The 15,614-nt window shown below is 37.2% G+C and overlaps 3 protein-coding genes across 3 annotated transcripts in view; 2 read left to right on the forward strand and 1 right to left on the reverse strand.

The window, feature by feature from the left end:
- The first annotated feature begins 59 nt into the window (after nt 1-59).
- LOC103383957 (CMRF35-like molecule 8) lies at nt 60-7,072 on the forward strand. Its single transcript, XM_025058483.1, has 5 exons — nt 60-4,243; nt 4,616-4,762; nt 4,938-5,033; nt 5,199-5,230; nt 5,335-7,072. Exons 1-5 carry the CDS (start codon nt 3,907-3,909, stop codon nt 5,476-5,478), a joined length of 756 nt encoding a protein of 251 aa, XP_024914251.1. The 5' UTR covers nt 60-3,906; the 3' UTR covers nt 5,479-7,072.
- Nucleotides 7,073-7,698: 626 nt separating this feature from the next.
- Nucleotides 7,699-10,525, reverse strand: dnajb1b (DnaJ heat shock protein family (Hsp40) member B1b). Its single transcript, XM_008317243.3, has 3 exons — nt 9,994-10,525; nt 8,592-9,184; nt 7,699-8,447 (listed from the first exon to the last, which is right to left on the reverse strand). The coding sequence occupies exons 1-3, from the start codon at nt 10,202-10,204 to the stop codon at nt 8,214-8,216; spliced, it is 1,038 nt and encodes a 345-aa protein (XP_008315465.1). The 5' UTR covers nt 10,205-10,525; the 3' UTR covers nt 7,699-8,213.
- A 1,949-nt stretch (nt 10,526-12,474) lies between these two features.
- tecrb (trans-2,3-enoyl-CoA reductase b) overlaps nt 12,475-15,614 on the forward strand; it is a 9,293-nt gene continuing 6,153 nt past the window's right edge. The window contains exon 1 of the mRNA XM_008317245.3: nt 12,475-12,718. Coding sequence (XP_008315467.1) covers nt 12,704-12,718 — 15 coding nt within the window. The 5' untranslated portion in view covers nt 12,475-12,703. The remainder of the gene's footprint in view (nt 12,719-15,614) is intronic.

A 15,614-nucleotide genomic window follows, 5' to 3' on the forward strand; every position in this document is an offset into this window, starting at 1 on the left:
CGGAATATTTGCACTTTTTAAGGAATACTGCTTTGATGAAGGGCAAGCTACGATGGTGAGGCCTTGTGCTGAAAAGGGATTGTGGATTCACTGAACCAGGACTATAGAGAGAAACACAGAGGAACACACCAAAAAACAAAACAAAAACAAACAAAAAAAACAACAACAAAACAAGAATAATGAATATAACAAGGGAGGTTATGGAGATGGTGGAGGTAACAGTAGGATACCTAACAGTAGTAGGTAACAGGTGATCGGCTGTGGTGACCTCTTCAGGATCAGCAGCTAAAATAATGATAAGAAGGAAGAACTTATGTTTAGTTTTTTTGTCTTTCTTGAGCAGACGTTATACTTCAATGTTTTATAGGATTTGTTGTGGAGTCATAGTTTTGTACACGTTGTTTATTAAAAGAAACTAAACAGAAAAGTAATAAATGGAGAGACTTTTTTTTATTTTTTTTTATTTGATTCCGAATGAAACATGTACTTAGTTGTAATGTTACCAGTAATCTGACTTAAAGAATTAATCATTCAAAAGGCAAAACCTCAAAAATCCCAGAAATTTAAAATGCTGATTAAAACTTCAATAAGATTAAACAATTTGATAGTCCAACCTTAAATAAACTGCTACTGGACTTGTATTTACTCTGTATCCGATGGGTACCATATCTGGCACATCACTGCTAATCAGGCATGTCAAACGTTAGAACAAAGCTGTTCCTTTTTGTTTTCAGTGCATTGCTTTGAATCGACTGTATTTGCATATGAAGCCACTAGATGGCAACAGACAAATGCAAAAGCATCTTAATCTTTTGCTTGAGAAAAACTCAGCCCAAAGTTTTTTCAGATTGGAAAATGCTACAGAGCAGGTCGTCCACTGGGACACTGTGTCCCCAGCAGGTCTGTAGGAAACAATGTCCACCATATTTGCGAGGTCTGAACTTAAGAATTCAAGGGTTCTGCAATGTTTGAAGTAAAATGAGGAAAAGTTAGCAGTAGAAGTTACTGTGATAAAACTGTATTATATTTGATATCCAGTCGTTGAAAGATAAGGTTTTTTGTTTGTATTGCTGACTTCACTCGACTTTGCATTCCTGTATTCACGTATCTGGTCCTGCCTGTGCCCTTGTGTCTACACCCTGCTACTATACCTGCCTTCCTGGGTTTTCTTCCTGTATAAGCTATGCAATAAATGCACGACATACTGTAAGTTGTAAAGAGTTGTAAATAGCCACATAGAAGAGAAAGAAGTGGTTAACAATCAATTTTTTCTGCTATTTAGAATGACTTATTGAGTTCCCTTCTTTATCTGCAAACCTCACACCATCAATAATCTAATCTGAGTCATATGATGTTAATTTTGCCAGTGGGAGTTAAATACTCAGAACAGACATTAAAACACTATTTTCAGATGACATGGGGAATACATTTTTACTCTTTGTATTACAGTCATGTACAACATATTACTTTAATGCCCTATGTCATACGCAAATGCCATGTTGACACATTTAAACCTGCTCTGTGTTTTTGTATTTTAATGAGAAGTGGTGATGATTAATGACAAGATAGCTTCCTCATTGTTTTCCGATCCCCATGACACAGTCAGCAGACTGTTTGAGGTTTGATGCCCTCAAGTACCGATTATGCACAAAGACAGACAGTGGCTAGATGATGGGCTGGAGTGAGGGACAATACACGCAAGCACAAAGGCTGGATTTGCAGACACTGAATGAGGGAAGAAAAAGGACTCCAAATACAAAATTCTCTGTTTGAAAAAGAAACAGCTTGCATTGCATGATCACACATAACGTCTCTGCTTTAGTGATCACTCCAGAGAAGACCAAGCCGCTGCTCCAGTCCCTGCGTGAAAAGCGTCATTCAATTTCTTCTTTCAACAACTTTTCCAGCTTTTGGGCCCTTTTACTTTCAGGGCTGTTATTCACATTTCAAATGTGAAGCAAGATCCTACATCCAACAGTTGGATTGTATTTGCTGCATTTACTGATTACATTTTAACCAGGATAAAGAATGAAGATTTTTTCTTCATTAGTTTTGTGTTGCCTGTCAGGTGAGTTTTTTTATGCAATTGTGTTGTATAAATGTGAATTACAGTTTTTGCAATTTGTTAAGGAAATTTTAAATGTTTAAAAATGTATTATACTTGTAACATAAACTATGTTAAAAAGTTATTATTATTATGATAATGATGATTATTATTATAATAAATTTAATGTTTAACATCATCAAAATAAACTTTAAATCTGTAAACATATTGCTTTATTCTTTTTAGGGTGAAGATTTCAATATATATCATAGGTCATGACATTTAAAAACAACTATCTCAAAACACTGATCAATGTGTAACATAATCACCTACCATTAAGATTACCATGACGTTTTATTGCAATAAAATCTATTACAGTCTCCAAAAAAGAATGAATAATACGGACTCAAGCAACATCAAAATGTTTTCGTCGGCATCAATACAAAGTACTCAATAAAATTGAAAAAAAAAAGAAATGTCTTACTAAAAAATAAATATATAATCCCAGTCAAAACACTTCATAATAATGACTTGCTGTTCTAAAATATGCCATTTTACCATCACAGAAACAAAAGGAATACTGCTCTTATAATGATTATTCCCTAAAATGCCTGCATTACCCATACCTAAACAAACACAAGACTGCAATAACTCAGGCTCTGACATGAACGAATAAAGTCCCAACAATCCATCAAAAACTTTAGATCCAATTTCAATGACGTTCAGGAACACATCTTCTGCAAAGACTTAATTCATTCATTGGCCAAATACTCCTATACACATGTGTGTCATCCATGTAACACGCATCCCCCTTCCAAGAAAAGTCCTGAGTCTGCCAAATTGTATCCCTGCCTTTCAGATGATGCTGAAGAAGAGGTGTATAAACCACGAGAGCCCTTCAACACAGAGAACCTTTGACATTTCTATCAACATCTCATGTTGTGTAGTAGTTCATTCCTCATTAGCTTAATGAGGTTGACAATGATTAACCATAATCATCCAGCTGTGTTTCTGACTTAGCAAAAGGATTTGAGGCGTTTAGAAGTTCACCAGCGAGCTCTTTCCACAGACATATTACTTAGTCAGTTGAGTGTTCCATTCATGTTTCCCAAGCTCGAATGGTTCACTATATCAATTACTTGAGGTGTTGGGCAGTTTTCCAGTGTGTCCTGGTGCCCTACAACTGCAACTACACTGAGGATCCCCCAACACAGCATGTCCCTAAAGAACTCTTCTTCTGTCAGACCACTTCCTTTGTCTGCCTCTGTGGTTAAGAGTTACCAGCCTTTGAGCCAAGATGTCAGAAGCGTTCACAGGGATGCTAAAATAAAGCATCTCTACATTCTCTGTTCAGGTGCACTTCACATTTGTGTTTATCCAGTTTGTCAAGGGGTATTGCCCTTTGTCTAGCCCATGTCACCATAAGATAGTTCCAGTTGACCAACCTGCCATTGGCTTTACCCCAGTGTCAGAAACACATGGTCTGGCCATGTGCATAGACAAAGAGGTCTCTGCCACCCAGATCTCAGAGTTAATGTCATCGTCAGCTCACCTGATCCTGGTGTATATATGTGGTGGATCAAGGAAATCTTGAGACAAATTTAAATATATATCCTTCATTTCTGTAAAATTACTGTCACACCTAATACTATCCCTAACCCAACAAAATTATATAAGAAGTACTAATCTCAGAAATATTAAATGATCCTTCATCCAACAGATCACTATCTTTATAGTATTACTTACTTTCTAAAATAAATACTGACTTTTAGCAAGACTCACTTTATCAGTATACCTGACAGCAGTTACACCAATATATGCCTATCTAATCAAACCTCCTTTGTCATATTACCACAGTATGCATGAAGACTTCAGAAGTACTGGATGTAAGGGGACATATCGGAGGAGAGGTCTCCATCCACTGCTTTGCTGGCTTGACCAAAGACAACGGCACAGAACACAACAACGTGTACTTCTGTAAAGGAATCTGCTCCAACAAAAGTATCCTCATTGAGATGGAGGGGGCAGGATTTAATGCCACCTTGCAGCAGAAGTACAACATAAAGGTCAACAAAGAATGTGGAGATTTCAATGTGACCATAAAGAAGCTGAAGAAAACAGATGCAGGAAAATACTACTGTGGCGTCAAGAAACCCTTTTGTGTTTTGCAACAGGAGGTCAATGTCCTCATCCAGGATGGTAAATGATGTGTCAGAGGTCTAGGAGGTTTCAGTAGCATTTTAAATAGACAGATCCTGACTATACAGTTTATACGAATTGAACCAAACTTCTAAATGTTTTCCTAAAAGTGAATTGCAGAAATACTAACTCTCTCATGATGCAAATCCTACTACAATGTTTCAACCGACAGTTTTAGCTAAACTTGAGGAAACACACTTAATATATTCAGCAGACCAGAGTTCACATCAAGCCACAGAGAAAGAATTTATGCCTAAGAAGAATATATATTTGCCTGAAATATGTCTTGTGATCCTTCTTCATATTCATCCACTTACAGAGTCACATGAGTGCATACACACACACACACACACACGTACACATTAGGAAATTAACCTCTGTCCTCTCCTCTCAAAGCTTCATCTGTTCCTCCTGGCTCTCTGTCCTACGATGGCTTTCAGTCTACCACTGTGTTGTCACCAGCTGCTGAACAGCTACCCACAACTGAAATAATCAATCAGACAACAAGCAGCCTCACGGGTATCTCAACGTCACTCTCAGTTGTTGTTACAATAACACATCTGTGTGCGCATGAGTCTCTGACAGTTACTTATCCGTGGCCAGACTTAATACTACTTACTGACACTGCTTACCATGGCCAACTGCATCATTTTGTTCATATGACCTTTTTTTCCCTGCATCTGTTTTTTTACAGACACTGTAGTTGTCATCATTATTTCTGTGAGTCTGGCTCTGGTAGTTTGTGCGCTCATCCCTCTTGTATTTTATGGAAACTGGAGGAGCAATGCAGGTAAACTGGCACTGACATCATACATGAGAAGCATACACCATAAAATAGATATAAAATAGAACATTTAAGAAGTGCTTTTTAATGCCCAGTACCACTCAGAGTGCATGTCAAAATAACCTGCAAATAATTTAATGAAACTAGTTTGTTTATTCCTTCTTATGAAAGGTCAACAAGCTCGTGAGGGAAACAAGGGTGAGGTTAGCGTCACTTCTGTTATTTACATACTCTAAAATTGATGATGAAAATACATTTTAAATGACTGATTGAATTCACCTTAATAGCGATTTTATCTCCTGAACAGATCAACCACTGTGAGGGGAACTCAGATGGCTCTCTCTGCATCGTCCAGCTGCAGTCTTTAGAAGCAAATCTAGAGTCCAGTGGTCAGGAACCCGTCCAGTATGAAGCCATCTATCAAGCCCTGGATCCCAAACCTTTGGAGTGAGAAAAGCAATTTCTGTTCATATTTGAAATGTAGTCTACTGTTTCTGTTTTGAGTTTTTGGGGTTTTTAATGAAGATTTTTTTTACAAATGTGTACATCTGCAAGTGGATTTTCTTAACTCCAAGCCTTCTGTATAATGCATTTTTAAATAAATGTTTACAATGTTGAGGTGACCATGATTCAGTGTGACACATGGTTTAAGGTTTCAGAAAAATATTTTGAAACATAACAACACAAACTAAAGTGCTACATTTTTAGGTGGACGAACACATGCATAAAAACCATATAAATATACTGCAATTTTGATAACACCGTTTTTACCTGTAAAAAAATCATCCATAGTAATGTAATCTGTTTTCATTCACGTGTATATACTCTGTGATGTGGTTATCTGTTAACACGTGAAGCTGTCTCTATCTAATTATGTTTTCATGGAACTCATACAGTAAATAAAAAGTTACTAAGAGTTACTATGTTGCATGCATGCATCCATGAGTCTTATTTTATTCTTAGTAAGAATATGCAGTTTTGTAGTTGTAGTTGTCCATAAAGTACATGTTTGCACATGGTTCTTCTTAGGTACGTATAGACAGTATTTTGGGTGTTGTGGTTATAGTTCCCAGTTGTAGTTTTTAACTTTTAATTCACATCAATTTGCTTTTTGAATAATAGACATGAGAACTCAGGACTTGTGTTATTAACAATGCCCTAGTTAATTAAGTCCAATCCCACAGCCAGAAAAAAACTACAATACCCAGCACCCCCTTACCCTACTCTGATACTCCTACCACATATGATTCAAACTGTCCATTGGAATCAGCGGGGAGTCTCTCCATCGCCCCATGTTGTAGAACAGATGTCCCAAACCACAGAGCTGCAGACAAGGTGAGAATCATAGGTAGTTTAGCTTTGGGATGCACAAAAAAACAGGATGAATAAGATGAAATAAGATGACATATTTTATTTTTAAATTTTACATGAAACTGTTCTCAAATGGTTGGGGGGTCTCTGATGTAGAATATATATTTAAATAGACACAGAGTGACAGTGCTGGCCCACTTGCATGGTATACAGAATACCAAAGCCAGAGAAGAAGCCCGCAATGAGCAATACATAAAACATGGTTGCCCTTTGAGGTTACGGACTACTGCAGAATGTCGGCTCTATATTGGGGCACAGGAAAAGTCCCCTTTGGCAGGCTTAAGAGAGTCACACCATGCCTGGATGTGCATGTGTATTTAGGGCAACTAACACATGCTCAGTGCATGTGCCAAAACCTACTGAGGGCTAGATCAGTCTCTTCCAACAACAGATCTGTACACCCCTAGTGATGGTGAAGGGGATTGCATGGGTTACACAGATTTTTTTCCATGTTTGGGGTGTTTTTTTGTGGGTTTTTTTTCAAATATTAACCAGTTATGAAATGTTTTATACAGTCATTGTTAAAGAATTATATGAGTTGGTGTGGCTTCTCTTGGTATGACAAAAAAGCCCCTGGAAAAAGAAAAATTCAGACATCACATTTTTAACATATATTATCATCTGATCATTTATCTGTACACAAATATAAAGGTCAAATCCTATTAGATGTCAATGAAATGTTACTCACCATGAAATGTTGTTTATGCAGAGTTTGTTCAGCCAACAAGCCTGCCAACTCACTGTTTCACTATAAAGAACTTGTCCAGGCATTTCATTAAGACAGGAAAAGTAATTTGAAATCTTGAAGTAGATGTGGAGAAAGGTTATGAGGCCAGCTTTTATTAAGTTACACATACTGGATTTATGTGAATGTATGTCATAGTAAAAGGAACTTATAGTTTAGAACTCTTGTGGCCTGCAATTTTAAGTCTGGTTAGGCCAGAATCAAGCTTACACTTTAGATATATTTGTACTAACAATGGAGTTTGACAGCCTCGCACTACTGATCAACCATGTACAATGTAATATCAATAAATACGTGATGGAAATTAGAAATCAACATTACTACTAAAACGTTGCTGCAATTCTTGATCATCACATTTCCACAAAGATAAAAACAAAATAAAATTATTAGTATTGAGTTTTTACAGACATAATCTGATCTTTTCAATAAACCAACTGCTAGTTGTCATCAGGAGTAAGATCAGGAGTTCAATGTTATCTGGCATTAATTTACAAAAATAGTTCACATGGTGGAGAATGTGTAAGCAGGGCCATGAGAAACCACAGAGCTGAAGAATATTGTAGTTGCTGCGGCACATTATTTATTTATTTATTTTCAAAAACAGAATTTATTTTTTCTACAAATACGACTTTTTGTGGTGCCTTCTTTCATTGGATTTGTAACAATAAAAATAATATGCAATGTAATGACCAATGAGTTCATGACTTCTAAGATGGTGATGTTTACCAGAAAAACTTCCATTAAGAAAATCTCCCTGCGTTTTACGTTTCAAGTCATCAGTGAACTACGTGAACAATAATGCACAACAACAATGTTGTGACAATAGAAAATTTCTTTCGCAAAGAGTTTAAATTTGCATCCAGGAGCACTCACAGAGTAAAGAATGTTATAATTATATTATATACCTCAAATCTATTAAAAAATGTCTGACAATTTAACATAAGATGACAGAAAAACATGTTTTTCACATATTAACCATGAAAATAAATCATTCTATTGGCATTTCACCTACACACATCCTATGTAAAAAAGTTTACATCTTTAGAGCAATAATCTAAACTTTATGTTTTTTAGGATGGTGGAAGAACCTTGGCGATTGTGTCTCGAGCACTTTGACTAAGCCTTTCTGGGAACTTAACCTCAAACTCCACAATTAGATCACCTCTACGATCTGGGCGTTTTGGATAAGGAAGCCCTTCTCCACTTATCCTCCGCTTCATTCCAGGGTGAACAATATCTGTTGTTGTGATGGGCACTGTTCTGCCATCCAGTGTTGGTGCATTTATAGTACTGCCACACAAGGCCTGAAGAAAAAGGTGAAGAGGCAAAGAGAGATAAAAACAATTAGTTAGTCTTAACTTTACTTTTTTAGGGATTGTTACTAGCTAACTGATAAAGGAAGGTGCTCTGATAACTATTACACTATTAAACTATACATTTTTACTTACATCCCTCAGTGAGATCTTGGCTGGATATATGATGTCAGAACCGTCCCGTTTGAACACTGGGTGTGGTTTGTCTTTCAACACAAACACCACATCAGCTGGAATATTAGTAGGCGTTTCATCCCCCTCTTTTGGAAAGGTGATTTTGGTGCCCTCCTTCCATCCTTTTTTAATTTGCAACTCCAGGATTTTATCTTCTGTCCTTAATGTTCTCCCATCCGGGTTCAGTCTTTTACGAGAAATCTTCATTTTCTTAGTACAACCTGCCAAAATTTCGTCTATGGTCACCTGCAGATCATGAACCACTGGAGGGTCCTGGTGCTTCTTTACTACACTGCTATGACTGCCCATTCCTCCCATTCCTGTGCTAAAGGAGCGGGGAAACCCACCCATTCCACTGCCACCCATGCCAAAGCGGCTAAAAAGATCATCAGTGTCCATGTCTTCTTGATTGCCCCCATTACGGCTCCCAAAGAACTGATCAAAGGGGTTACGTCCACCAAAAAACTCTGAAAACATAGCATGAGGGTCTCCTTGAAAGGTGTAGCTGAAGGTACCGCCATCACCACCACTTGAAGGACCATTTCCTTTCAGACCTGTGTAAAAGAAACGGTACATAAAAATATAAATGTATTTCTATGACAAATTTATTAATGACCCATTATTAATAATTCGTTTATTAATAATGTGTAAGGATGTGTAATAAAAACAATTTATTCATAACTTCATTTGGTTTGTTTGGGTTGTGCAGACAATATACATACAGAAGTATAAGTTATAAATGTCTCCAAAATGAAGCTGGAGCTAATTCAATCAGTCTTCGGGCAAATGCAGATGTACCTAAGCAGCTAAAGAAACAAAACCCATTACTGTTTGTAGGTGTATGCATTAAGATTTCTTGTATACTCTGGGTTCCTCACATATTCCAAAAAAACAATAACAAAAAAAAAACTCCACATGAAAAACCATAATTTTTCACATGATATCGAAACCTATCATCTTCTTGTTGTAAAACAATAGCACGAACTCCCTCATTCTTTGAGTTTTTCATTTCTGAATTTTCCACAACTTCTTTTTACTAACGGTCTGCCCAGATGGATTGGCTACGACTGTTCATTGCCACGCCCCTCTCAGCTCCTGGGCGTGTACTGCAGTTCACTGGTAGACATTAAAATGGAAGTCGCGCATTTCCTTGTTCATTAAAAACATATAATTCAAAAGACGAGACCAAATAACATCCCACAGAACACCACCAGTGGCTGATTGCTCTTGCGCCCATGGTTTCTGTTGATACGTTTCGACAACTGAATATAAAGTTTATTTATAATTTACCCAACTCAACGCCACCCTGACATTTGCCTGTTCCGATTAATATGCGTTTCTTGTAGAAGCTTTATTATCTTACCTTCTTCGCCAAAACGATCGAAAATGTCCTTTTTCTTGGCGTCGCTTAAAACATCGTAAGCCTCGGCAATTTCTTTGAATTTGTCTTCTGCTCCTGGTGACTTGTTTTTGTCGGGGTGATATCTCAAAGCCTGCTTACGGTAAGCTTTCTTTATTTCCTCCTCGGATGCCCCCTTCTTAATACCGAGAATCTCATAATAGTCTTTGCCCATTTTAACGACTGTAGCGCATAAAAACGACGATCGGTTTATCGGTTACTTCGCAGTAAATACAAGGAGTACTCCAGGAGTTACACTGTTTCTTCCGTGTCCTTTGTACCGTTTCACTTTTTCTGTAAACGTTTGTCTTCAAAGTCGAAATTGTTGCTTGACTCGGTACTGTCCGCTGTGGACCCAGTCGTGTTCTGTTCATTTAACCTCGAGTTTTCGGTTTTACTTTCATTTAAGTCCTCGTAGAAAGTTCCAGAGTTTTCCATATCGAGCCCGAAAAGTCTAAACTATGACGCTGCGACATAGACACACCTACGAGTACGTCATCCTCTGCTGCCTTCAACGTCTGTCGGAAATCCCGTCCATCTGCTCACATACCATTCCCTTTTCAGCCACCCACACCCACACAATCTAGCAGCTTGTCTTAGTAACTGCACAACTGATAATATTGTCGTCGTGGCAAACAATATGTATACCACAACAACTGAAATATAATTAGCTGATACTCTTTACCAACTATTACCAACTCCTGAGATATATATAGCTGTAATTTAACAAATGTAATGCAAATTCGCTGGGTCATCATCCAATGCAACCACAGTTTCACTTTTATTCTGAGTAGCAGAATTAGAAATTTGATAATACGTGGATATTGCAGCCTTATGGCTGGGCAATATAGTCCAAAATCATAACTCGATATTCTTCTGCTAAATAACGATACATGATGCAGTATGATGCTCAATTTGAGGGATTTTTCAGATTCAGAAAACATTACTAATGCCACTAGGGCAATTGAGATGGTTGGCGTGGGCGTGACAAGTAGTATAAGGGACAGACAGGCAAAGCAGAGTTTATAATAAAGACATACAGAGATAATAAAAATAATAAATTTATTACAATTAATAAACTTCACATTTTACATTTTCGGTCTTAATCCACACATGTGAGGCATATACACAAATTCTAATTTGAGGCTTATTTTTCAATCACAAAAAGGGCTAGAGAATTTGGACCAACTGTCATAAAGACCCATTTACCTAAACTATCGTGAGTTATTCAATACCAATCCGATACCTTTTTGGTCATTCACCACTATGAACATGTTGGGATTTTCAAGCCCTGCCTGCCAACAAAAATCTTGATAAGGAAAGTTTGAAGGAAGGAAAGTGAACTACTTGTCATTGTGACACAGCACACCACGAAACCTGACCTCTGCTTTTAACCCATCACCAAAGTGAACAGTGGTCAGCTTTAAGGCCCTGGGGTGCAGTGTGTGGGGACGGTGCTTGCTCAGAGCACCTCAGTGGTAACTTGGCAGCTGGTGGACTCAAACCTGAAGCCTTCAGGACCAAAGTCCACTTTCTTAGCCACCACTGATAAGTGACATTTCAAATTTATACAACTAACACCAAGAAATGCAATATTTTATAATGACTTAAAATTAATACATAAAAAAACACAAAGTTCAAAAGTGCATTTGTGCCATTCTTCCCTTGTCCTCCCACTTGTCACAGCTGTCCTGCCGTTCCCCACCAGTTGGGCCAGCCCCACACTTTGAGAACTACTGGTTTAAGACATGTGCCAGATGTGTGACGAGTTGTGCAGTAGTTATGGCCATAGTTTGCACATCAAATGTCTAAAAAACAATCTGGGTAAAAACAATTGTGTGTGATGTATTCTCCAGGTTGTACACATGGTTTCTCTCAGTGCTTCAATTCCTCCTGTAGTCAAAAAAAACAAAAAACATAGAAATTCAGTATTAAATTATTTTAACAAGTTATTTTAAACATTACCATTGATAACCACAAAGGACTGACAACATGAGCAGGTTTAACCTTCAAAAACATACGGTCAGGGTTGAGTCCCACTCTCAGTGCAAACAGTAATAGGATTAAGCTGTAGAGATAGACTAATGCTTGCATGACCATCACACGTTGTGTGTGCACAAGCTGCCATATTGCATTGTAAGCTATGGCTGACCAACCAGAGACTTTTTTCGATTGAAAGACAAGTGAGACCTGATCCTGTTGTTCCACCAGTCCCTCACTTACATCTTTGTAAGTTCAATGAGGTTACCAACTTCAAATTCCCAAAATGTGCAAATTTTAACTTTTTAAAGCTTAAATATTTGTATTTGGATTGGCCATGAACCTACAAAATAATACAGTACTTTACATACATTTTGTAGAACGCATACCATAAATAATAAGCAAATTTATTTGTAAATCTCTGTTAAATTAAATGCCCATTTGGGAGCATGAGTTTTGTATTTTAATACTAGCGGTTGATAATGTATTTTTGTGGAAAACAAAGAACAACAACAGTCACTGTTCAATTTCTAAGGATTCGATTGGGCAAGGACTGTTCGAACTAAAATAACCGTGATTTGCTGTTGCATCAACATAGACCCCGCCTTGGGTGGCCTCAGATATATGGCTCTCTCTGATTGGATGGTGCGCTGTCACTCAACGTTGATACCAGGAAGGGCTGCTAGGTGCCAAGATGAAGCACTACGAGGTAAGAAGTATCAATTAAAAATAACAATCGCAAACGGAGTATTTCATAGAAACAAGCGTAGGTTTGTCAGGCGCACTATGACTTTTAGAGCTACATCTACGACTGTGAAAAGTACCCGAAAATGTAGGTATTTGATGAGGATAGTCAGGATTGTGTGCTGAAGCAACGCAGCATGACAATGTCTTGACATGAAGTCTGCTTAGGTCATGCTGAAAGTCATTCTGCAGTAACAAGAACTAGAAAACATCATGTTCCGTTGTGCGTATACGGAGTTCATTTCGCAATTTTAACCCATCGACTTCGTATAAGATGAAGACCTGTCTGTGTGAATAACACGGTAATCAGCATTATCGTAATCTCTGGCTGAAACCATTTATGGCGCCTCCTATCTTGGTATTACCCAACGATACAGGTGAACAGGCAGATATCACAGAGTGCGACATCCACGTTGTACATTTGAATTTTATGACCGTAAGTGATCGAAGATGATTGTTTTTTGTTTTGTTTTTTTTGAGTATTCAAAAGTTAATTTGTCCATAACATACAGCTTAGTAAATGGTAATGGTATTCACCCTCTTATATTATGCAACTCTACGCGAGGAGACAAAAATTCGAACATGGTCGCATTTAAAACTGCAGTATTATCTTTTTTTCTAAATTTAAATATGAGCCCTCCCTTAAGTATTCTTGTTTTGTTTAAATATTCCAAAATGTAGGCCACTTTCACGGAAAAGCAGCAAAAGTACGCAATATTCCAATTGGAAAGAAAAATATTTATTTTTGTAAATGCTCAGAGATAATTATGTATTTTCTGGAATTATATTTAATTATTTCAAGAGATGCTTCGGTGTATGTCGGGAATAGAGTACTATTCTATTTTTTATCTATTTTTTACCTGATCCACTGTTGTATTAGCAGCAATTAATGTGTCTTCACGAGTTTCTTTGAGACTTGAAACCCACCAGACAGGATTTGAAGTAGTCAGACAAAAACTAAGCGAAACATTTGCCGCTCCTCTTTACCTGTTTTCTAACAGACATGCTTTGGGCAAAAATGTGGTTAAATAACCTGGCTGTTAAAGAACAATGTTGCAAACCATGTAACACAATGATAATCAATATACTGTATGAAAACATGCCTTGTGCTAGTTGTGCGTACTGATTACATTTGCAGCTCAGGTGTGTCAACAAAAAGTTGGTTTTATTTCCTGTTGACTAAATGCACCTGCATGATAATTATCGTCCAGACGTCTGTTGGACCCTAGAATGTTTTGCATTGATGAATAGACCTAATGTTATGTCAATAAATCAGTGACTTAACAGCTGCTTAATTAATCTATCTAGCTTCTAGCTGAACCCAGTTTTGTTGGGAAAAAAAATTAGAATGTCATAGTTTGAGGTTTTAGGGTACATTATTTTTTAAAAATTATTTACACTTTAAATTAGCAATTAACTATTTACCTAATTTAAAAATCAAAATGTGAATTTGCTTCAGCTGAATGCTTTTTTGCCTTGTTCATCATTTAAAATGCCAATGCCAGTTGACCTGAATAAAGATTCAGTCTCTGCACATCAGTGCTGTGAAGATTTGTCCTCTAATCAATGGAGTCTAAATTTGGTTAAATTAAATCTCACAATTGATAAGGAAATTTAAAAAAAAAAGCAAATCCTGAGCTCATAAAATGTGAATACATTGTTGTTTGTACTGTCCTTCCTGACACTAAATTGACTAAAATGTTGTCACTTTTTTCTACATTTGTTTGATTGCTTTTTTGAAAAAATTTATATTTAGTTTAAAATTAAATATTTTATATTTGACTTGTCATTCCTATCCGTAAAACACATGGATATGTCAGAGGTAAAGGAGCCAAACAAAGCATTATGCCTGTATTTCTAATTATGTTCCAAAACAACCAAAAGCAAAAACTATCTTCACTTCATTAGTTATTACATGTTTTCATAATGTCAAATTATACTAGAACTAATGTTGCATTTCATTTGTAGTAACCATTTTCACTCTCCTACCATCAGCCTGTGTTTTTTCAATATATAAAACTTATTCCGATCGTCTCACTCGTTACAGATTTTTTTCTTTAAGTGCCCCTTACCTTTGGATGAAGTCAAGCAGTCCACAGTTGTGATTTGTGTAGACTGTCACTGCCAGGCAGAGGCTTTATATAGATGAGGAAAGGGAGGTACGTTGGCACTGGGTATTGCTTGGCACATGGAGGAATGAGATGACCACAGTATCATGTGTCCTGCTCATTTTGAACATGCACAGATATGTTGCTTATACAGCAACAACTCTGGTTAAAGTTCTTACTTTAAAAAAAAAAGGAAAAAACTTGTTTATATTAAGCCATTTTCTTTGTCTTAATTTAGGATCCAAAACCAAACTGTTAGGTTCAAACACACAATGTTGTAACAAGGGATCGTTCCAATTTTCTGTCAAAATTGAATTATCTAAATTAGTTTCTATTTCAGTTACTACCATACCAACATGTTTGGCACCTTTGTTGTAAATAGTCTTCTACTAGGCTACAACATATTGTTCTCCACTGTGTTCTCAGGTGTGTAAGCACCAGCAGTGTAGATGTCAGATGTTTGACAGCCGGCACAGCAAGATCAAGAATGCAGCCATGATGTCACCATACAGGCTTTTATTGATGTGGGCTCGTGATTGAGCCTACGGTGAAGAATTAGCAGTAGTCATTTATATTTAGTGACACAGAACCACCCAAAACTCCATCCTCCCTTTAATTTAAAGGTGACGAGGTCGTCAGGTGTCTGTTTTTAGGGAAGGGTTAAGTTTTAAAAGCAACCAAACTACCACTCTGTGCTCCAGAGGTTTCTTCAATGGCGTTTAAATGGATGATATACCGCACACAGTTTGCCAG

This window comes from Cynoglossus semilaevis, chromosome 9 (assembly GCF_000523025.1).
Source record: "Cynoglossus semilaevis isolate Cse_v1.0 chromosome 9, Cse_v1.0, whole genome shotgun sequence".
In the NCBI taxonomy this organism is placed as follows: Eukaryota; Metazoa; Chordata; class Actinopteri; order Pleuronectiformes; family Cynoglossidae; genus Cynoglossus; species Cynoglossus semilaevis.

What these genes read in the sequence shown, in the direction of transcription:
- dnajb1b (XM_008317243.3), bottom strand. Translation starts at nt 10,204, where the DNA reads ATGGGCAAAGACTATTATGAGATTCTCGGTATTAAGAAGGGGGCATCC. An exon ending in CGATCGTTTTGGCGAAGAAG is followed by an intron (nt 9,185 to 9,993) that starts GTAAGATAATAA and finishes TCTTTTACACAG; the next exon opens with GTCTGAAAGGAAATGGTCCT. An exon ending in CCAAGATCTCACTGAGGGAT is followed by an intron (nt 8,448 to 8,591) that starts GTAAGTAAAAAT and finishes CTTTTTCTTCAG; the next exon opens with GCCTTGTGTGGCAGTACTAT.
- LOC103383957 (XM_025058483.1), top strand. Translation starts at nt 3,907, where the DNA reads ATGAAGACTTCAGAAGTACTGGATGTAAGGGGACATATCGGAGGAGAG. An exon ending in CAATGTCCTCATCCAGGATG is followed by an intron (nt 4,244 to 4,615) that starts GTAAATGATGTG and finishes CATTAGGAAATT; the next exon opens with AACCTCTGTCCTCTCCTCTC. An exon ending in GACAACAAGCAGCCTCACGG is followed by an intron (nt 4,763 to 4,937) that starts GTATCTCAACGT and finishes GTTTTTTTACAG; the next exon opens with ACACTGTAGTTGTCATCATT.